This window comes from Sphaeramia orbicularis, chromosome 7 (assembly GCF_902148855.1).
Source record: "Sphaeramia orbicularis chromosome 7, fSphaOr1.1, whole genome shotgun sequence".
NCBI lineage: Eukaryota > Metazoa > Chordata > Actinopteri > Kurtiformes > Apogonidae > Sphaeramia > Sphaeramia orbicularis.
Window position 1 is genome coordinate 3,446,647 of NC_043963.1, and position 15,090 is coordinate 3,461,736.

Here is a 15,090-nt window from a genome sequence, read left to right on the forward strand (position 1 = left end):
AGTATTTAACATTATTAAAAGTAGCAAAATGAATACTTTAAGAGTATTAAAAATACTGACATGAATAATTAAAGGTTACTAAAACTAATAAAATGGGTATCCACATTAATAAAAATTAAATGGGTATTTTAAAAAATAAAACTAGTAAAATTAGTATTTTCAAGTTATTAGAATTACTGAAATGGGTGTTTTTAGATTATTAAAACTAGTAATATATAAAGCTAGTGAAATGGGTTCTTTCCTTTTTTTTTTCTTTCTTTTTTTTCATTCATTCATTTGTTGTTGTCAGATAATGTAAAACCCAAAATATGTTTTCAACAGAAATATAACAATAGATCTAGGATCACGTTTATGATTTACGGTGTATTTGTAGTGTTCAATATTTTGAATCTTTACTTAAATAAGTATTAATAGACATTTATTCGTGTTTGTTTGCCTGCATGAACAGGAAAATAAGTACTTAATGCAACATATAAAACATAAGTAAGAGATTAATTAAATGGCTAAGAATAAAATACATGTACAAACAGTTATTCCTTGTATTGTGTCTCTCAAATACAGATTTACAAACATCTTCAAATAAAATACAAGACTGAATGAAAACATGAAAAATTAGAGCAGAAACAAATAAATAAAGCGACTGCAACCATTAGATCTAAGAAAAGAAAACAGACATCACCGTGAAAGCACTTGGTTTAAACACTGATTTTAGGATTAGTTTATTTCAAACATGTAAATGTAAAGTAGATATAAACATTCGAAAACAACACTAAGAAAACCATACAAGTCAAAAGACGAAACTTAAGGATGAGAAAGAAAAACAAAAAAAACTCACCATTAAAAACAATCAAATAACATAATTACTCTGTCAGTGTTGGAATCCAAACTAAACCAAATAACATTAGAAAAATGACACCAATCCAGGCACTCAGTTGGAAAAATGGTAAAAAGCTTTATTTCACAGCCTGAAGAAGGCACATATGTTGGTGTGTTTTTAACTCCAGCCCCAAAGAGCTCATCTACAGACCCTATGAAATAAAGGCTTTAGTACAATTTTAACTATATTCTACCTGTTATTAAATGTATTTGTAGATCCACTGTGATCTGTAAATTGTGATGCTCATGTGTAAATGATAAACTGAGGTAGAATGCTGTTAAAATTACACTTATTTTTCTTACGAAATTTTAGTTTATGATATTCACATTTTTAAAGGATAATTTGAACATTTTCATAATGTAATTTTAGAGGAAAGTTTAGAGTTGATATTATTTATATATTATTATTATTTTACTGGTTCGGTCCACTGCTGATCCAATCTGGCTGAATGTGGAACCAGAACTAAAGTGAGTTTGACCACTGAGATCTAATGGTTATAGTCACTTTACTTATTTGTTTCTGCTCTAATTTTTCATGTTTTCGTTCACAGTCTTGTATTTTATTTTGAAGAAGTTTGTAAATCTGGTAATCTATAAACCACATTAGGACTGAATTCAACCAATAGTTTTGCTTTTTTATTATCTGATTACAACGAAAGAAAGAAAGAAACAACCCATTTTGCTAGCTTTATATATTACTAGTTTTAATAATCTAAAAACACCAATTTCAGTAATTCTAATAACCTGAAAATACTCATTTTACTAGTTTTATTTTTAAAATACCCATTTAATTATTTTTATTAATCTGGATACCCATTTTATTAGTTTTAATAATCTTGAATTATTCATTTCAGTAATTTTAATAGTCTTAAAATACTCATTTTACTAGTTTTAATAATGTTAAATACTAATTTTATTATTTTTAATCTTACAATACTTATTTAATTATTTTTATTAATCTGGATCATTTTACTGGTTTTATTATTACTGAATTATCCATTTCAGTAATTCTAACAACCTGAAAGTACTAAATTTACTAGTTTAAACTGTTAAAATACCCACTTAATTCTTTTTTATTAATCTGTATACCCCTTTTATTAGTTTGAATCAGTTGTCCTGTCCGTCCACCAGGGGGAGACCAAACACAGACTCCATGTTTGTGCACCGGTAAAAGCACCACAGAAGAAGAACCATCCCGGGAAGTGTTTGGACTAAGTTGTGGCGGTTCTCCCGGAGGTTCCAGCCCAGACAAAAGATGCACAACTGGACCCAGAAAGAAATCCGAGAACTGCTGGACATCCGGGGCTCGGAGCAGATCCGGAACCAGATCACCCGGACCGTGAAGGACTCGGTGGTGTACAACCGGATCGCTCAGCTGCTGTCGGAGCGGGGGGTGTACAGGTCCCACATGCAGATCATCAGCAAACTGAAGGCGCTCCGGAAGCAGTACAAGCGGTTCCACCAGGAGAAGAGCGGCTCCGAACCGGTGGACTGGCCCTTCTACGACCAGTGCCACCGGGCGTTCGGCAGCGGACCGAAGGGGAACCAGGGCAAACGGAACCGGAACCGGAGCCCGTCCCCTCCGCCTCTTCCTCCCACCCCTCCTCCTCCTCCTCCAGTTCTGGACGAACCGGACCACAACGAGGTGGTGGTGGAGCTGTGGAACGAGGACGACGACCAGGACGTGAAGCCGAACCTGGGTCCGGTGGAGCCGGAGGAGGACGAGGACCAGTCCAGTTCCCCGGATCAGATCCAGTCCATCAGTGAGTCCAGAACAGTCTTTTTTTTATGTGTATTTTATTTTCTGTTTTTTTTTTTTAATTCAATGCGTGCAAACAGAATATACCAAAAACAAAAAAAGAAAGAAAGAAAACAAAAACAAAACAGTCAGTGCTCAGGGTCAATACAGGGTATGCACGTGACGTCACCGCGGTTCCGCCCACTGAGTGGCAGAAAGAGGGAGATGAGTGACAGCGTTGGCTTCAGTACTGTCTAAACCAGGGATGTCAAACATGAGGCGCGGGGGCCAAATCCGGCCCGCCAAAGGTTCCAGTCCGGCCCGCAGGATGAATTTGCAAACCACAAAAATTACACTGAAGATATAAACAATCAAGGATGTCGAACTCATTTTAGTTGAGGTTCCACATACAGAAAATTGCACTTATTTTTCTCAAGAAATTTCAGTTTTTTCAGGTTATTCACATCCTTTTGTGTGGATACTTTGTAACTGTACATATTTTCAGAATTTAATTTTGATTGCAGTAAAACAAAAAGAAAAATTTGGAGTGGTCATTATTTACAGGTTATGGTACTGTTTTACTGGTCTGGCCCACTTGAGGTCAGTTTGGGCTTAATGTGGCCCCTGAACTAAAATGAGTTTGACACCCCTGATCTAAACTGAAGAACAATATTTAATAAAAAATGAGGAAGAGCTGTTGTGCAATTGAATCTATGAACAGGTCTGAAAAGCAGTAGGAGCAGTAGTAGGATCGTTTTAGAGACCGAAAGACAAAGAAAAGAGAAGTAGGTGGATCCACAAATCCAGGAAACCAAGTCTAGATCTGTGGATCCTGTTTGGTGTCAGCTAACATTCATTTACGCTGAATTTTTGGGTCCAATCAGACCTGAAATGACCTATTGTTTTGGCTAACGGTCCTTCTTAGTGCAGCTCTTGTTTTCATGATCAGATCTTTCCTGGTTTTTGTCTTCATTTTGTGATTCTGAACCTTGTGCTCCTACATGATTAGTAAACTAACTGAAACTGAGGCTAACCTCGTTTTACAAATACGGGGGAACTGGAGAATAAAGCTACGACGGAGTATTGTGACCACATGAGAAAATAAAAACACTTGTCACTACGAGAATAAAGTCATAAAATATAGATATAAAACCTGTAATTTTATGAGGATAAAGTCAAATACAAAAAGAATCACAATGTTATGAGAATAAAGTCGTAGTTGTTAAAAAAAAATCATAATTTAACAAAAATGTCATTCGTTTATGAGATTAAATGTTAATGAGATTAAAGTCGTCATATTCCGACAATAAAGCCATAATATTACAAGAATAATGTGTTAATTTAAAAACAGGTGGTGTAAATCTGCTAATTTCCCAGAATCCAGTGGTGCCCTGCTGGTCCACAGCAGTAGTATCTGTGTTGGATAAAGTATGGGGTCTGAACTAGACTCAGTAAATCTGCTCAGTCCCAGTAGATCATGCATATATTCACTGGGGTCAGTCCACGGTCTACTGGAAATGACCTTTGGATCAGCTGGTTCTGGGCCCTAGTTTTGGAGCCTTTGGATCAGCTGGTTCTGGTCCCTAGTTTTGGAGCCTTTGGATCAGCTGGTTCTGGGCTCTAGTTTTGGAGCCTTTGGATCAGCTGGTTCTGGGTCCTAGTTTTGGAGCCTTTGGATCAGCTGGTTCTGGTCCTAGTTTTGGAGCCTTTGGATCAGCTGGTTCTGGGCCCTAGTTTTGAAGCCTTTGGATCAGCTGGTTCTGGTCCTAGTTTTGGAGCCTTTGGATCAGCTGGTTCTGGTCCTAGTTTTGGAGCCTTTGGATCAGCTGGTTCTGGGCTCTAGTTTTGGAGCCTTTGGATCAGCTGGTTCTGGGCTCTAGTTTTGGACCTTTTGGATCAGCTGGTTCTGGGCCCTAGTTTTGGACCCTGGTTGTCAGTCCTGATGAAACCATGTATATTAGTTTCAGGTCCAAAAAGCGCTGATCCCCTCCCCCCTGGATCAGGTCTGGATCCTCCATTTGTGTCCACATGTCAGTGTTCATGGACCACTTGTTCTTTGGTAGCTCGTACAGATTCATGTCCAGTCCAACTGTCCTTCATTTAATTTCAGATTTCACATTTTCCCTTTTCTCTGGCTGTGTTTACTGCTGTACTCTGTCATGTGGAGCAGGTTGGTTTTTGCCACTCAGTCTGACTTAGAGGGGTGTGGCCTATGGGGGGAAGTGACGTATGTGCATACCCTCTATACAGATAAGTACATTAAGTACTTGGTGTAAGAGATGTACCAATATGGTCTAAATAAGGCTGCCAAAGTTTCAAGACGATTTTATATTATTTCCTGAGACAATAACAAACAACAGAACAAATTCATTTGAGTTCATTTAGAACCAGGAGAATACCAGAAAACAGCCTCTAAATATGGACTAGTCCAAAGGTTCTGTTAGAGCCCAAATGTCTACATTTACAAACAATAAGTCGCGTAACTCAAACCTGTCAAAAAGAATAGTGTCATAAGAGAACGATCCACCTGTTGTGAACGTTATAAACAGTCTAATTTCTTGTCAGGTTTGTAACCTATGACTGTTGCGTACTGTGAAGTCAGACAAATGTTTTCATTTTTGTATATTTACCTCCGCCAAGGAGCTTCTGTTTTTGGTGGTGTTGGTTTGTCTGTCTGTCTGTCTGTGTGCAACATAAGTCGAAAAGTTACCGACAGATTTGGATGAAATTTTCAGGAAATGTTGATACTGGCACAAGGAACAAATGATTAAATTTTGGTGGTGATGGGGGGGGGGCACTGATCTGCCTTGGTGGAGGTCTGCGCTCTCTGAGTGCTTTTCTACTTATTGATGTTATTGTTTTTAATCCACAAATATTTCAAGGAGAGGGGGGGGTATAGAGGGGGGCCAAGCCTCTGGCAGGAGGGACCCTGCTGGCCCCCCTCCCCTCATAGTATTTATGGATTAAAAATTATTACATCAATAACTATACAAAAATTTGCGCATGTGTGTAAAATAAAAAAAAAAAATCTATATAAATTGAAGTTATTCAGTGACAACATGAGCCGAAGGAAAAAGGTAAACAATGAAATGGAATGAAGGATAGCAGCAACATGTGACCCATTTTCTCATCTTATTAGCAACAAGACAAGACCGGATGTTTTGAAAATGACAGGAAGTGTACATCTTATGTCATAATGTACGTCCATACTCTGAAAGAATTCAAATAATAGACTGAAACATTAAACCAGGGTTTTTGAATTATTGCATTTCTGAAATGCATGTAAATACAATTTATCTGAACACAGCAGTTATCAGATTTTTATGGTCATGACCCCATTCATACCAGCTGACAGACTGCTCAAGTTGAGTCTCATCAGTATCTTGTGATAATTACCCTTTGATCTCAATTAAGAGGAAATTTTTTCCAGAGAATGTAATATTCATGTATACCAAATCCATATGAAGACAATAGAATATCATAATTATTGATTTGAAAAGTTAAATCTATAGAAAGTGAAAGAAAAAAAAACCTTCACAAGCAGCTATTTCATGTTGAGACCTATTTTTGGTTATGTAGGGAAAAATATATATATATTTTTTTTTTAGATTAGTGACAAAATAATCTTAAATTCCAATGAAGTCATGCTTAAGCAGAGGGTTAAATGCTTACTTTCAGAAATTTCCATTGGTTTAGCTCATTTGATTAATTAGTGATTAAAAAAAAAAAGTTTTTTGAGAAAAGTGAAATTCCCTACGTAACCAGCACCATCTGATATTAAAATGCTTAAAACAGCAATTCACACCAATTTTTCAGACAAAAAGATTTTATAATGGTAAAAAGGTGTATAAAAGGTCATAAAACTATATTGAAAATAGAAATGTATGATTGAGATTTCAAATTATAGCAATGAGAAGTTCTGTTATTATTCATTCTTGGGGAACTTTCAGCGGGACTGAATTTAGTTCATATAAAAAGTTCTGTAATTTTCTTGAAAATCCTTTTTTGGCAAAAATTTTAATGGATTTAGAAACTTAAGATGTTATACTATTAAACTCCAAAAAGTTTGAAATCATTATCTCAGTTCTAATTTTTTGATTCAAAGTCAATAAGCGCGTGACTTGACCCTCATGTAAACGGGCTTTGGGTTAAAATGTGAGAAAACATCAGATTTTCAGCTTTTGAAGTGTTTATTTCATTGTTTTAACACAGTTTTTAATCATTGATATTGGTTTGTTAAAAATATATTTCTTTGTGTTAAAAGTTAAACTCATGTCCAACTGAGTGGACATTTTTGTAATTACATGAAGAATAGTATTTTTTTTTGTCTAAAGAGAAAAAACATCTGGTTCTCATAATTCACACATGAAAGAGTTAAAACACTCAGAAAAGTACTAAAAAAACGAATCCAACTTTCCTGTGAATGAATCCAAACGTTTCCAAATACAGAGCCTGTGTGTGTTCCAGCTCACCCCATACCAACGAAGAAGAGGAAGACGTCTGTGATGGAGCAGGTGTCCACGCTGGTGTCGGCCACCGTGGCCCAGCTGAGGGAGATGGACGCCGCCATGCAGGCGCAGGAGGACGCCCGGCTGCAAAGGCTCATGGACCACGAGAGGGAGATGCAGAAGGAGCTGCTGAGTCAGCTGAGCGCCATGCACGAGAGGATGGGCCAGCAGAACCACCAGAGACACCTGGAGCTGGTGGACCGGGTCCTGAGCCGCTTCCCCCCGAGGCCGTGACTGACGGGGCGGGTTCGGGTTCGGGGAACGGACGACGAGTGCCTCCGACGGCGTGGATTTACTGCGACTCCGGGTCCGAGGTCGTTTATCGGCTTCTGCCTGGAATAAAGTTCAAACTGAGGGACTAAAGCAGCGACCGGACCAGTACCAGCAGAACACAGCGACCTGGAAATGAGCCCACCTGCAAGATTTAGTCTGTACTTGAGGGTAAAAAACTGAAATGACACGATGAAAACATGTGACCTTTTAACCCTTATAGACCAGAACCTAAAGCATCTGTTGTATATATTGTATTTTACACCAGTTATTGACAGGGTTAGAGGATCAACAGGGATTCGACTGTTCCATCAGAACCTGTTTGGGTCTTTATGGGTTCAGGTCTGAATCTGAAATAGTTCCGTTTGATGCGACAGGAGGTAAAACGCCAGCGGTTCTGTCAGATCCACATGTGGTTTGGGGCTGAATCCATGGTCAGTGGTAGTTTGTGTTTGCTCTTCAGTCCAGATCAGCAGACTGAGGCCCTGGAGGTCCTGAAGGTCCTGGAGGCCCTGGACCGGTTCTGTGGCGCTGGATCCTGATCCTGGTCACTCATACGGACAGTTCTGATTCAGGTACTTGTGTCCACACCAGAGCACAGACGTCCGACACTCACATTATACTGGACCTTACCCACACAGAGGCCGTATGATGCCTTCAGGTGCTGTCGGGAACGTCAGCCTTTCCACTGGTGAATTCAGAAGTACCGCCGTGTTGTGTTCAAGTGCTTTTGTTGTCATAGCGAAATGAAAAATGGCTGAAACACGGTTTGTCTGATACCTGATACTTTGGTGTGGAAGCAGAAGTGCAGTAACTGAAGCTGAAACAGTGACTCAGAACTCGACTGAAGTCCAAACAATCCAACACATGCACAAAATAAAAGGACTGTGATCGACTAAAACTAAACCTTCTGCTAAAGTCACTTTTATTTTCTGTTGAATGTTAATAATGTGTTTAATGATGGACATGAATCAAATGGTTTTACATCCAAACGGACCTTTTTAATAAACAGGTTTTTTTTAATCTGATGTCATTCACTCTTCCATTGGATCCTTTTCAGCTTCTGGAAATCAGAATTTTTTTAAATTAAAACCTGAAAAACTCAACCTGTAAATGGAGTCAATTCCTTCAAATAAAACGACTGATTAAACTCAACAATAAAACACTAAAATAAAATATAAATAACAACAAATGAAAATGACCTGAAATGAAAATATGAGAAACAGAACATTAACCTCAAACATCCAACCTCCTAAAGTGTCTTTAAGTCATTCATTTTTGTTCATTTTCTTGCTCATTTTGTTTATTTTGTTAAATTTTTCATTCATTTTTGTTCATTTTCTTGCTTATTTTGTTTATTTTGTTAAATTTTTCATTCATTTTTGTTCATTTTGTTGCTCATTCTGATGCTCAATTTGTTATTGTTTGCTCATTTTGATTTTCATTTGTTTGTTTTTTTCACATTTCATTGCTTATTTTATTAATTTTTATTGTTTTGTTGCTTATTTTTTATTACATTTTTCTTTTTTTTTGTTTGTTTTGTTGCTTATTCTGTTAATTTTTGTTTATTTTGCTACATTTTTCATTCATTTTTGTTCATTTTCCTGCTTATTTTATTTTGTTACATTTTTCATTCATTTTTGTTCAGTTTATTGCTTATTCTCTTCATTTTTGCTTATTCTGATGCTTAATTTGTTATTGTTTGCTCGTTTTGATTTTCATTTGGTTTTTTTTCCACATTTCATTGCTTATTTTATTCATTTTTGTTTTGTTGCTTATTTTGTTATGTTTCATTCATTTTTGTTTGTTTTCTTGCTTATTGTGTTCATTTTTGTTCATTTTGTTACATTTTCCATAAATTTTTGCTCATTTTGATTTTCGTTTGTTTTCCCACATTTCATTGTTTATTTTATTCCTTTTTGTTCATTTTATTGCTCTTTTTATTCATTTTGAGTCATTTATTTGCTACATTTGTCTGTTTTTGTTCATTCAGTTACTTATTTCATTCATTTTTGTTCATTTTGTCGCTTGATTGCAATGAGAAACATCTGTGAAAACAACTGTTCACTCTACGGTAAAGAATAACACTTACTTATTCAGGGACTCATTCATCGACGTTAAAAACACGTTTTACAGAATCACCGTTTACACAAAACTAAAATGTAGAAAAACGTAAAACCTTCATGTTTCAGATACTGTTTCTTTATTTATGACTGAAGATAAAAAACCAAACCCAGCTTCTTCTCTTGTTCAAATCTGATGTTTATTCGGACTTTACAGGTGAAAACTCGCCGTCCGAGGTGCTTTTCGTGGCTGACACGAGATTCCCGGTTGCGTTTTCCATTGTTTGCAATCCGGGAGAAAACGTGTCATTAAAGAAAAACACCAGAATAAAATAAATAAACGTGTAACAGACCAGTCACAGTGAAACCGGGCCTTTACTTTCACTTTCTTTGGGTTAAACAGAAACAACCTCGGTCTGCAGATTTGATAAACCACAGACTCATCTTCTTCCATCGGCTGTAAAAGTCAGGATGTGCAGTGCATTGTGGGATGGAAACGGAGCCCATAACCAGCTGGGGCTCAGGATCACAGCTGCATTATGGGTTCCGTTACTATCCCACCCACCAGGAGGATCCGGGATCCGGTCTGGACAAGACACCGGCTTAAAAAAAACCAAAAAAAACCCAGAAAGTCAGATTTTAGTGCAGGACAAACAAAAACAAATGAGATATTTAACCTTTTTAATTAAAGAATAATCACATTTTCACATTATAACATAATAAACACCTCAGTTATAATCACATTATGTTGAATTTGCACCAAAATTACTTAAAATATGAAAGAAGATTCAAAAAGCTTTTATTTTTGCATATTTAGTTGAAATTGTTCAAATAAAAATATAAAATAACATGTATTTTAGTTGAAAAAATCTCTAGAAAATACTTTTATGCCTCAGTAACATGTAAAAAAAGAAACAAATATGAAAGTTAAACTCATTCAAAATGCTTCTTATATGATTAAAATGAGCATTTAATTCTCTTCATAAGTTTATTTCCTGTTGTCACTGAGAATTTAATCAAACTCCTTTATTTCCACTCATTTATTAAAATATTTCCGTCTACATTTAGATCCAACGTCCATAAAAGGACCTTCATTTTAGTTTATTTACAGACAGTTTTCGACACTAACAGTTGTATAAACCTTAATTTACAACATTTACATGTTAATGTTACATAAAACACATTAAATTGTAACTTTGAAGTTTAAAATACACATTAAATTAAAAGTTTTCTGATTAAACTGTACAATTACAGCTAAAATACAACAAAAATAAAACAGAAGATGACGTTTATGACAAATCCAATGAAAACTGAATGTTTATTTAATTTAGTTTATTCTGTTGCATAATTTGTCACTTATTTCATTCATTTTGTTGCTTAAAATGTTCAGTTTTGCGTTTTTGTTTTTTTTTTTTGCTTAATTTTAATGTTTTTACTCATTTTTTAACTTAAACTTTTAATTTTGGAACTTAATTTTTGCTCATTTTGTTCCTTAATTTGCTCTTTTTTTGTTTAATTCATTTTTTTGTTCATTTTGTTGATTAATTTGCTCATTTTTTGTTTAATTAGTTGATTTTTCATTAATTATGTTGCTTAATTTGTTATTCCATTCATTTTTTTTCATTTTGTTGATTAATTTGTTCAGGTTTGCTCTTTTTTTTTTTTGTTGCTTAATTTTCAAATTGACTCATTTTGTTACGTAAATTTTTCATTTTGTAACTTAATTCATTTTTGTTAATTTTGTTCCTATATTTGGTCATTTTTGCTCATTTTTTATTTAACAAGTTCATTTTTGTTCATTCTGTTGCTAAATTTGTTGCTTTTTCATTCATTTTTGTTCATTTTCTTACTTAATTTGCTCATTTTTTATTTAATTAGTTCATTTTTGTTAATTCCTTTGCTTAATTTTTTTACTCATTTCATTCACTGTTGTTCATTTTGTTATTTAATTTGCTCATTTTTTATTTAATTAGTTCATTTTTGTTCTTTCTATTCGTAATTTGTTACTTATTCCATTCACTTTTGTTCATTTTTTTGCATAATTTGCTCATTTTTGCTCATGTTTTTATTTAATTAATTCATTTTTGTTCGTTCTGTTGCTTAATTTTTTACTTATTTCATTCACTTTTGTTCATTTTTTTACTTTACTGACACAAGTATGTTCTATATTTCTATAAAAGCCGTCTGTACGCTCTGTGGTAAAGGAGAAGAAGTTGGATTTCAAACCCAGATAAAGTCGATCTGAGGTTTCAGTGAATCAGCCTCTGCTTCGACCTCCCACCTGGAAAAACCTGTTGTTTTATCTGTCGATGGAGGAAAGAAAAATAAAGCAACCGGAGCGAAGAGGCCGATGAGGAAGAGGTGACAGGAGGAAGGAGAATGAAAAACTGAAGGAATGGATCAGAGTCCAATCAAAGAAAAAAAAAAAGGGAAGGACAGAGGGATTCAGAAAGACCTGGAGTCACAGAAAGAATAAAAAAAGACAAACCTGAGGACCAACATGTTCTCTGTCCTAAAGGAGACGCAGAAAAAAAACACTGGAGGAGACGCTGGAGGTATGTCAAACACAAGAGGAGGAGGAGGAGGAGGAGGAGGAGGAGGGAGGAGAGGGAGAGGGAGTCAAACAAAGAAAAACAAAGAAAGAAAACAGCAGCAGAACAGTTACAAACAGCAGAGTCTCACCCACCGCCTCGTCCGTCCGTCTGTCCGTCCACAGCTCCGTCCGTCCAGACTTCCTCTTTAAATACTCTTCTGTCATTTCACTTTCACTTCTCCTCATGTGAGCTGACTCCTCCCCCTCCTCCTCCCCCTCCTCCCCCTCCTCCTCCTCCCCCTCCTCCCCTCCTCCCCCTCCTCCCCCTCCTCCTCCTACCAGTGGGAGGAGGGAAAACCAGAACAGTTCACACTTCATGAAACTTCAGTTTATGAACGCACCAAGTAGAAGCAGAATTTAATACTGACGTTAACGCACAGTAAATGAACCAACTTTAGCAACGAAAACAGACACTTTACACCAGCGGGAGGGGGGGCATTTTGTTCATTTTGTTGTTCATTTTGTTCCTTAATTTGCTCATTTTTGCTAATTTTTTTTTTAATTAGTTCATTTTTGTTCATTCTGTTGCTTTATGTGTGTGTGTGGGGGGGGGGGTCAAGCTCTGTTTAGTTCAGGTTCCACATTTAGTCTAATTTTTTATTTTTTTTAACTTGTCCTCCATCCTAACAGCAGAGTGGTGGTCTGGTTCCTTTTGCTGCTGAACACATTTGCGTTGCCAAAGGAAACTTCATAAAGTAAATGGAGCTGCCCTTCATATTCTACTGTTTATGATGAGTTTAGTCGAACCACATTTAGATGCCGGTCCTGACATGAGGTTGGTTTTTTTGTTTTTAAGTGTTGTTTTTTCTCAGATTTTAATTTGTCTTTGTTTTTACGATGCTTGTATTTTGTTGTTCTTCGCCTGCTTTGCACCCTGTGTTATCACTGTTTTTACTTATTTATTTACTTATTTAATCCCTTGTTTTATGTCTGGTTTACGGCACTTTGACAGGCTGTAAAGTTCTTAAAGTGCGTTATAAATAAAGTTGGTATGGTATGGAAGACCCTCACAAGAAAATGTCAACAATACAAACAGTAACAACCATGGTGATAAATACAATAACTAGAACCAGAACTGAGTAAAACTGGGCAGAAGAGAAAGAAGGGAAAAAAAAAAAAGTACAATATTACAATAAAATAAAATAAATTTAGCCTAATTTGATCTGCAGTGGGTCGAACCAGTAAAATAATTACATAATAATTTATAAATAATGTCAACTCCAAACTTTCCTCTGGGTTTTAGAGTAAAAAAAAAAAAAGTAAAATTACATGTTAAACATTTAAGACCACGTGAATAAAAAACAAACTGAAATTTCTGAAGAAAATAAGTGCAGTTTTAACAGTATTCTGCTTCAGTTTATCATTTATACATGTACATTCTAACGTACAGATCACAGCGGATAAACAAATACAAACAATATTTAATATCAGACACAATTACACCTATTAAGACATGGATGTCAAACTCCTGTTCTTTCAGGTTCCACATTCAGTCTGATTTGATCTGAAACGGACCGGACCAGGAAAATAACAATAAACTGTAAATAATGACAACTACAAATTTTTGTTTTTGTTTCAGTGCAAAAAAAAACCCATTAAATTAAGAAAATCCTAACTTTTATAAACTATCCAAACAAAAAAGATGTGAATAACACTGGTCAACAACAAATGTATTGTTTCAGTTTTTTTGAGCTGATTTAGGATCATTTTGGTGCTGAATCCAAAAATCACATTTATTTTGCTCAATCAGGTCAACTTTTTGAACTATGCTACATATTGGCTTTTGAACATGTTTGCTTACATTTATGGGCATTTTCACATCGTATGATACAAAATTCTTTCATATTTCTTGCAATAAACAAGTTCTGAAGATTTGACTTTTGCCAATTTATGATGAATGTTTTTTTTAATATTACAGGTGAATGAAATGGCTTCGACTAGAAGATCTGGCAAAAATAAACCTGACGTATTCTGCTACATCTGCGCTGAATACATAATAAATAATAAATACATCCTGTTAGAAAATGTTTTTTTTTCTTTTAAAACCTATTTGGGGTGACAACTATATAAAAAATCAACTGATAAAGTCACAAAAATGTCATCAATTTTGTGAGAAGGTGAAATTTTTCAAAATCAAATTAGTAAAAAAAACCTGACCTGATTGAGAAAAACAGATGTGATTTTTGGAGTTAGCGGTGCAGAATGGTCCGAATTCAGCTGAAAAAACCTTGACAACTTGCAAAAAACATTTTTTTGTAACCCAGTGTAATCTGAAAAACCTGAAATTTCTTAAGAAAAATAAATGCAATTTTCCCAGTGTTCTGCCTCCACTTCTCATTAGTCCATGTGCATTCTGGATCAGATCTACAAAGACACGAAACACGGAGGAACAGAAGAAAAGAGTTCAAACTGGGCTGAATTTTCTGTAGACGTTTCAGGTTCATATTTGTTCAGATTATTCATATTGTATTGTTTCAGGATAGTTTGTAAATGTAAATATTTTCATAATTTAATGTTATTTTTTGCATTAAAACAAAGAAAACTGTGTCATTATTTATAGGTATAATGTGATAATATTTTCCCATCAGACCCAGTGCTAACTCTGCAGTGGTTCTTCTGTGTGGGTTCTTCTGCTGTTCTTCTTGGACTGTAGATCAGACTGGTCTGTTTGTGGAACCGACACTAACATGAGTTCCACAGCCTGGACTGAGGAGTTTATGCACTTTGTAAACTCATCCAGGTTTAAGACGTCACGTTCATATTTGTTCAGGTTATTCTTGTTTTTTAGGAGAAATGATCGTTTGTTTTTGTGTAAAAACAGTAAAATTACAGAAAAATGTTTAAATTTATAAAAAGAAAAACGAGTAGTTGTCATTATTTTTGGGTTATTATTGTGTTTGACTGGTTCTGACCCAGTTTAGACTGAACTGGTCTGAATGTGGACCCTTTGGTTTGGACCAGGTCTGGACCCTGGACCACATGTTTGACCCCCCTGGGTGACACTGTATTCTCTTTACACAGAAAATGAAACCACATACGACA

General features: G+C 35.6%; 1 protein-coding gene across 2 annotated transcripts; it reads left to right on the top strand.

Moving 5' to 3' along the window:
• The first annotated feature begins 2,015 nt into the window (after positions 1-2,015).
• Positions 2,016-8,498, top strand: LOC115422532 (ESCRT-I complex subunit tsg101-like). 2 transcript variants are annotated; one of them, XM_030138900.1, is made up of 2 exons: positions 2,016-2,639; positions 7,064-8,498. In XM_030138900.1, the coding sequence occupies exons 1-2, from the start codon at positions 2,132-2,134 to the stop codon at positions 7,354-7,356; spliced, it is 801 nt and encodes a 266-aa protein (XP_029994760.1). In that variant the 5' UTR covers positions 2,016-2,131; the 3' UTR covers positions 7,357-8,498. The 2 variants fall into 2 exon arrangements, with proteins under 2 accessions (XP_029994760.1, XP_029994761.1); XM_030138901.1 differs by having other exon boundaries at positions 2,023-2,639; positions 7,082-8,498.
• Positions 8,499-15,090: the final 6,592 nt, after the last annotated feature.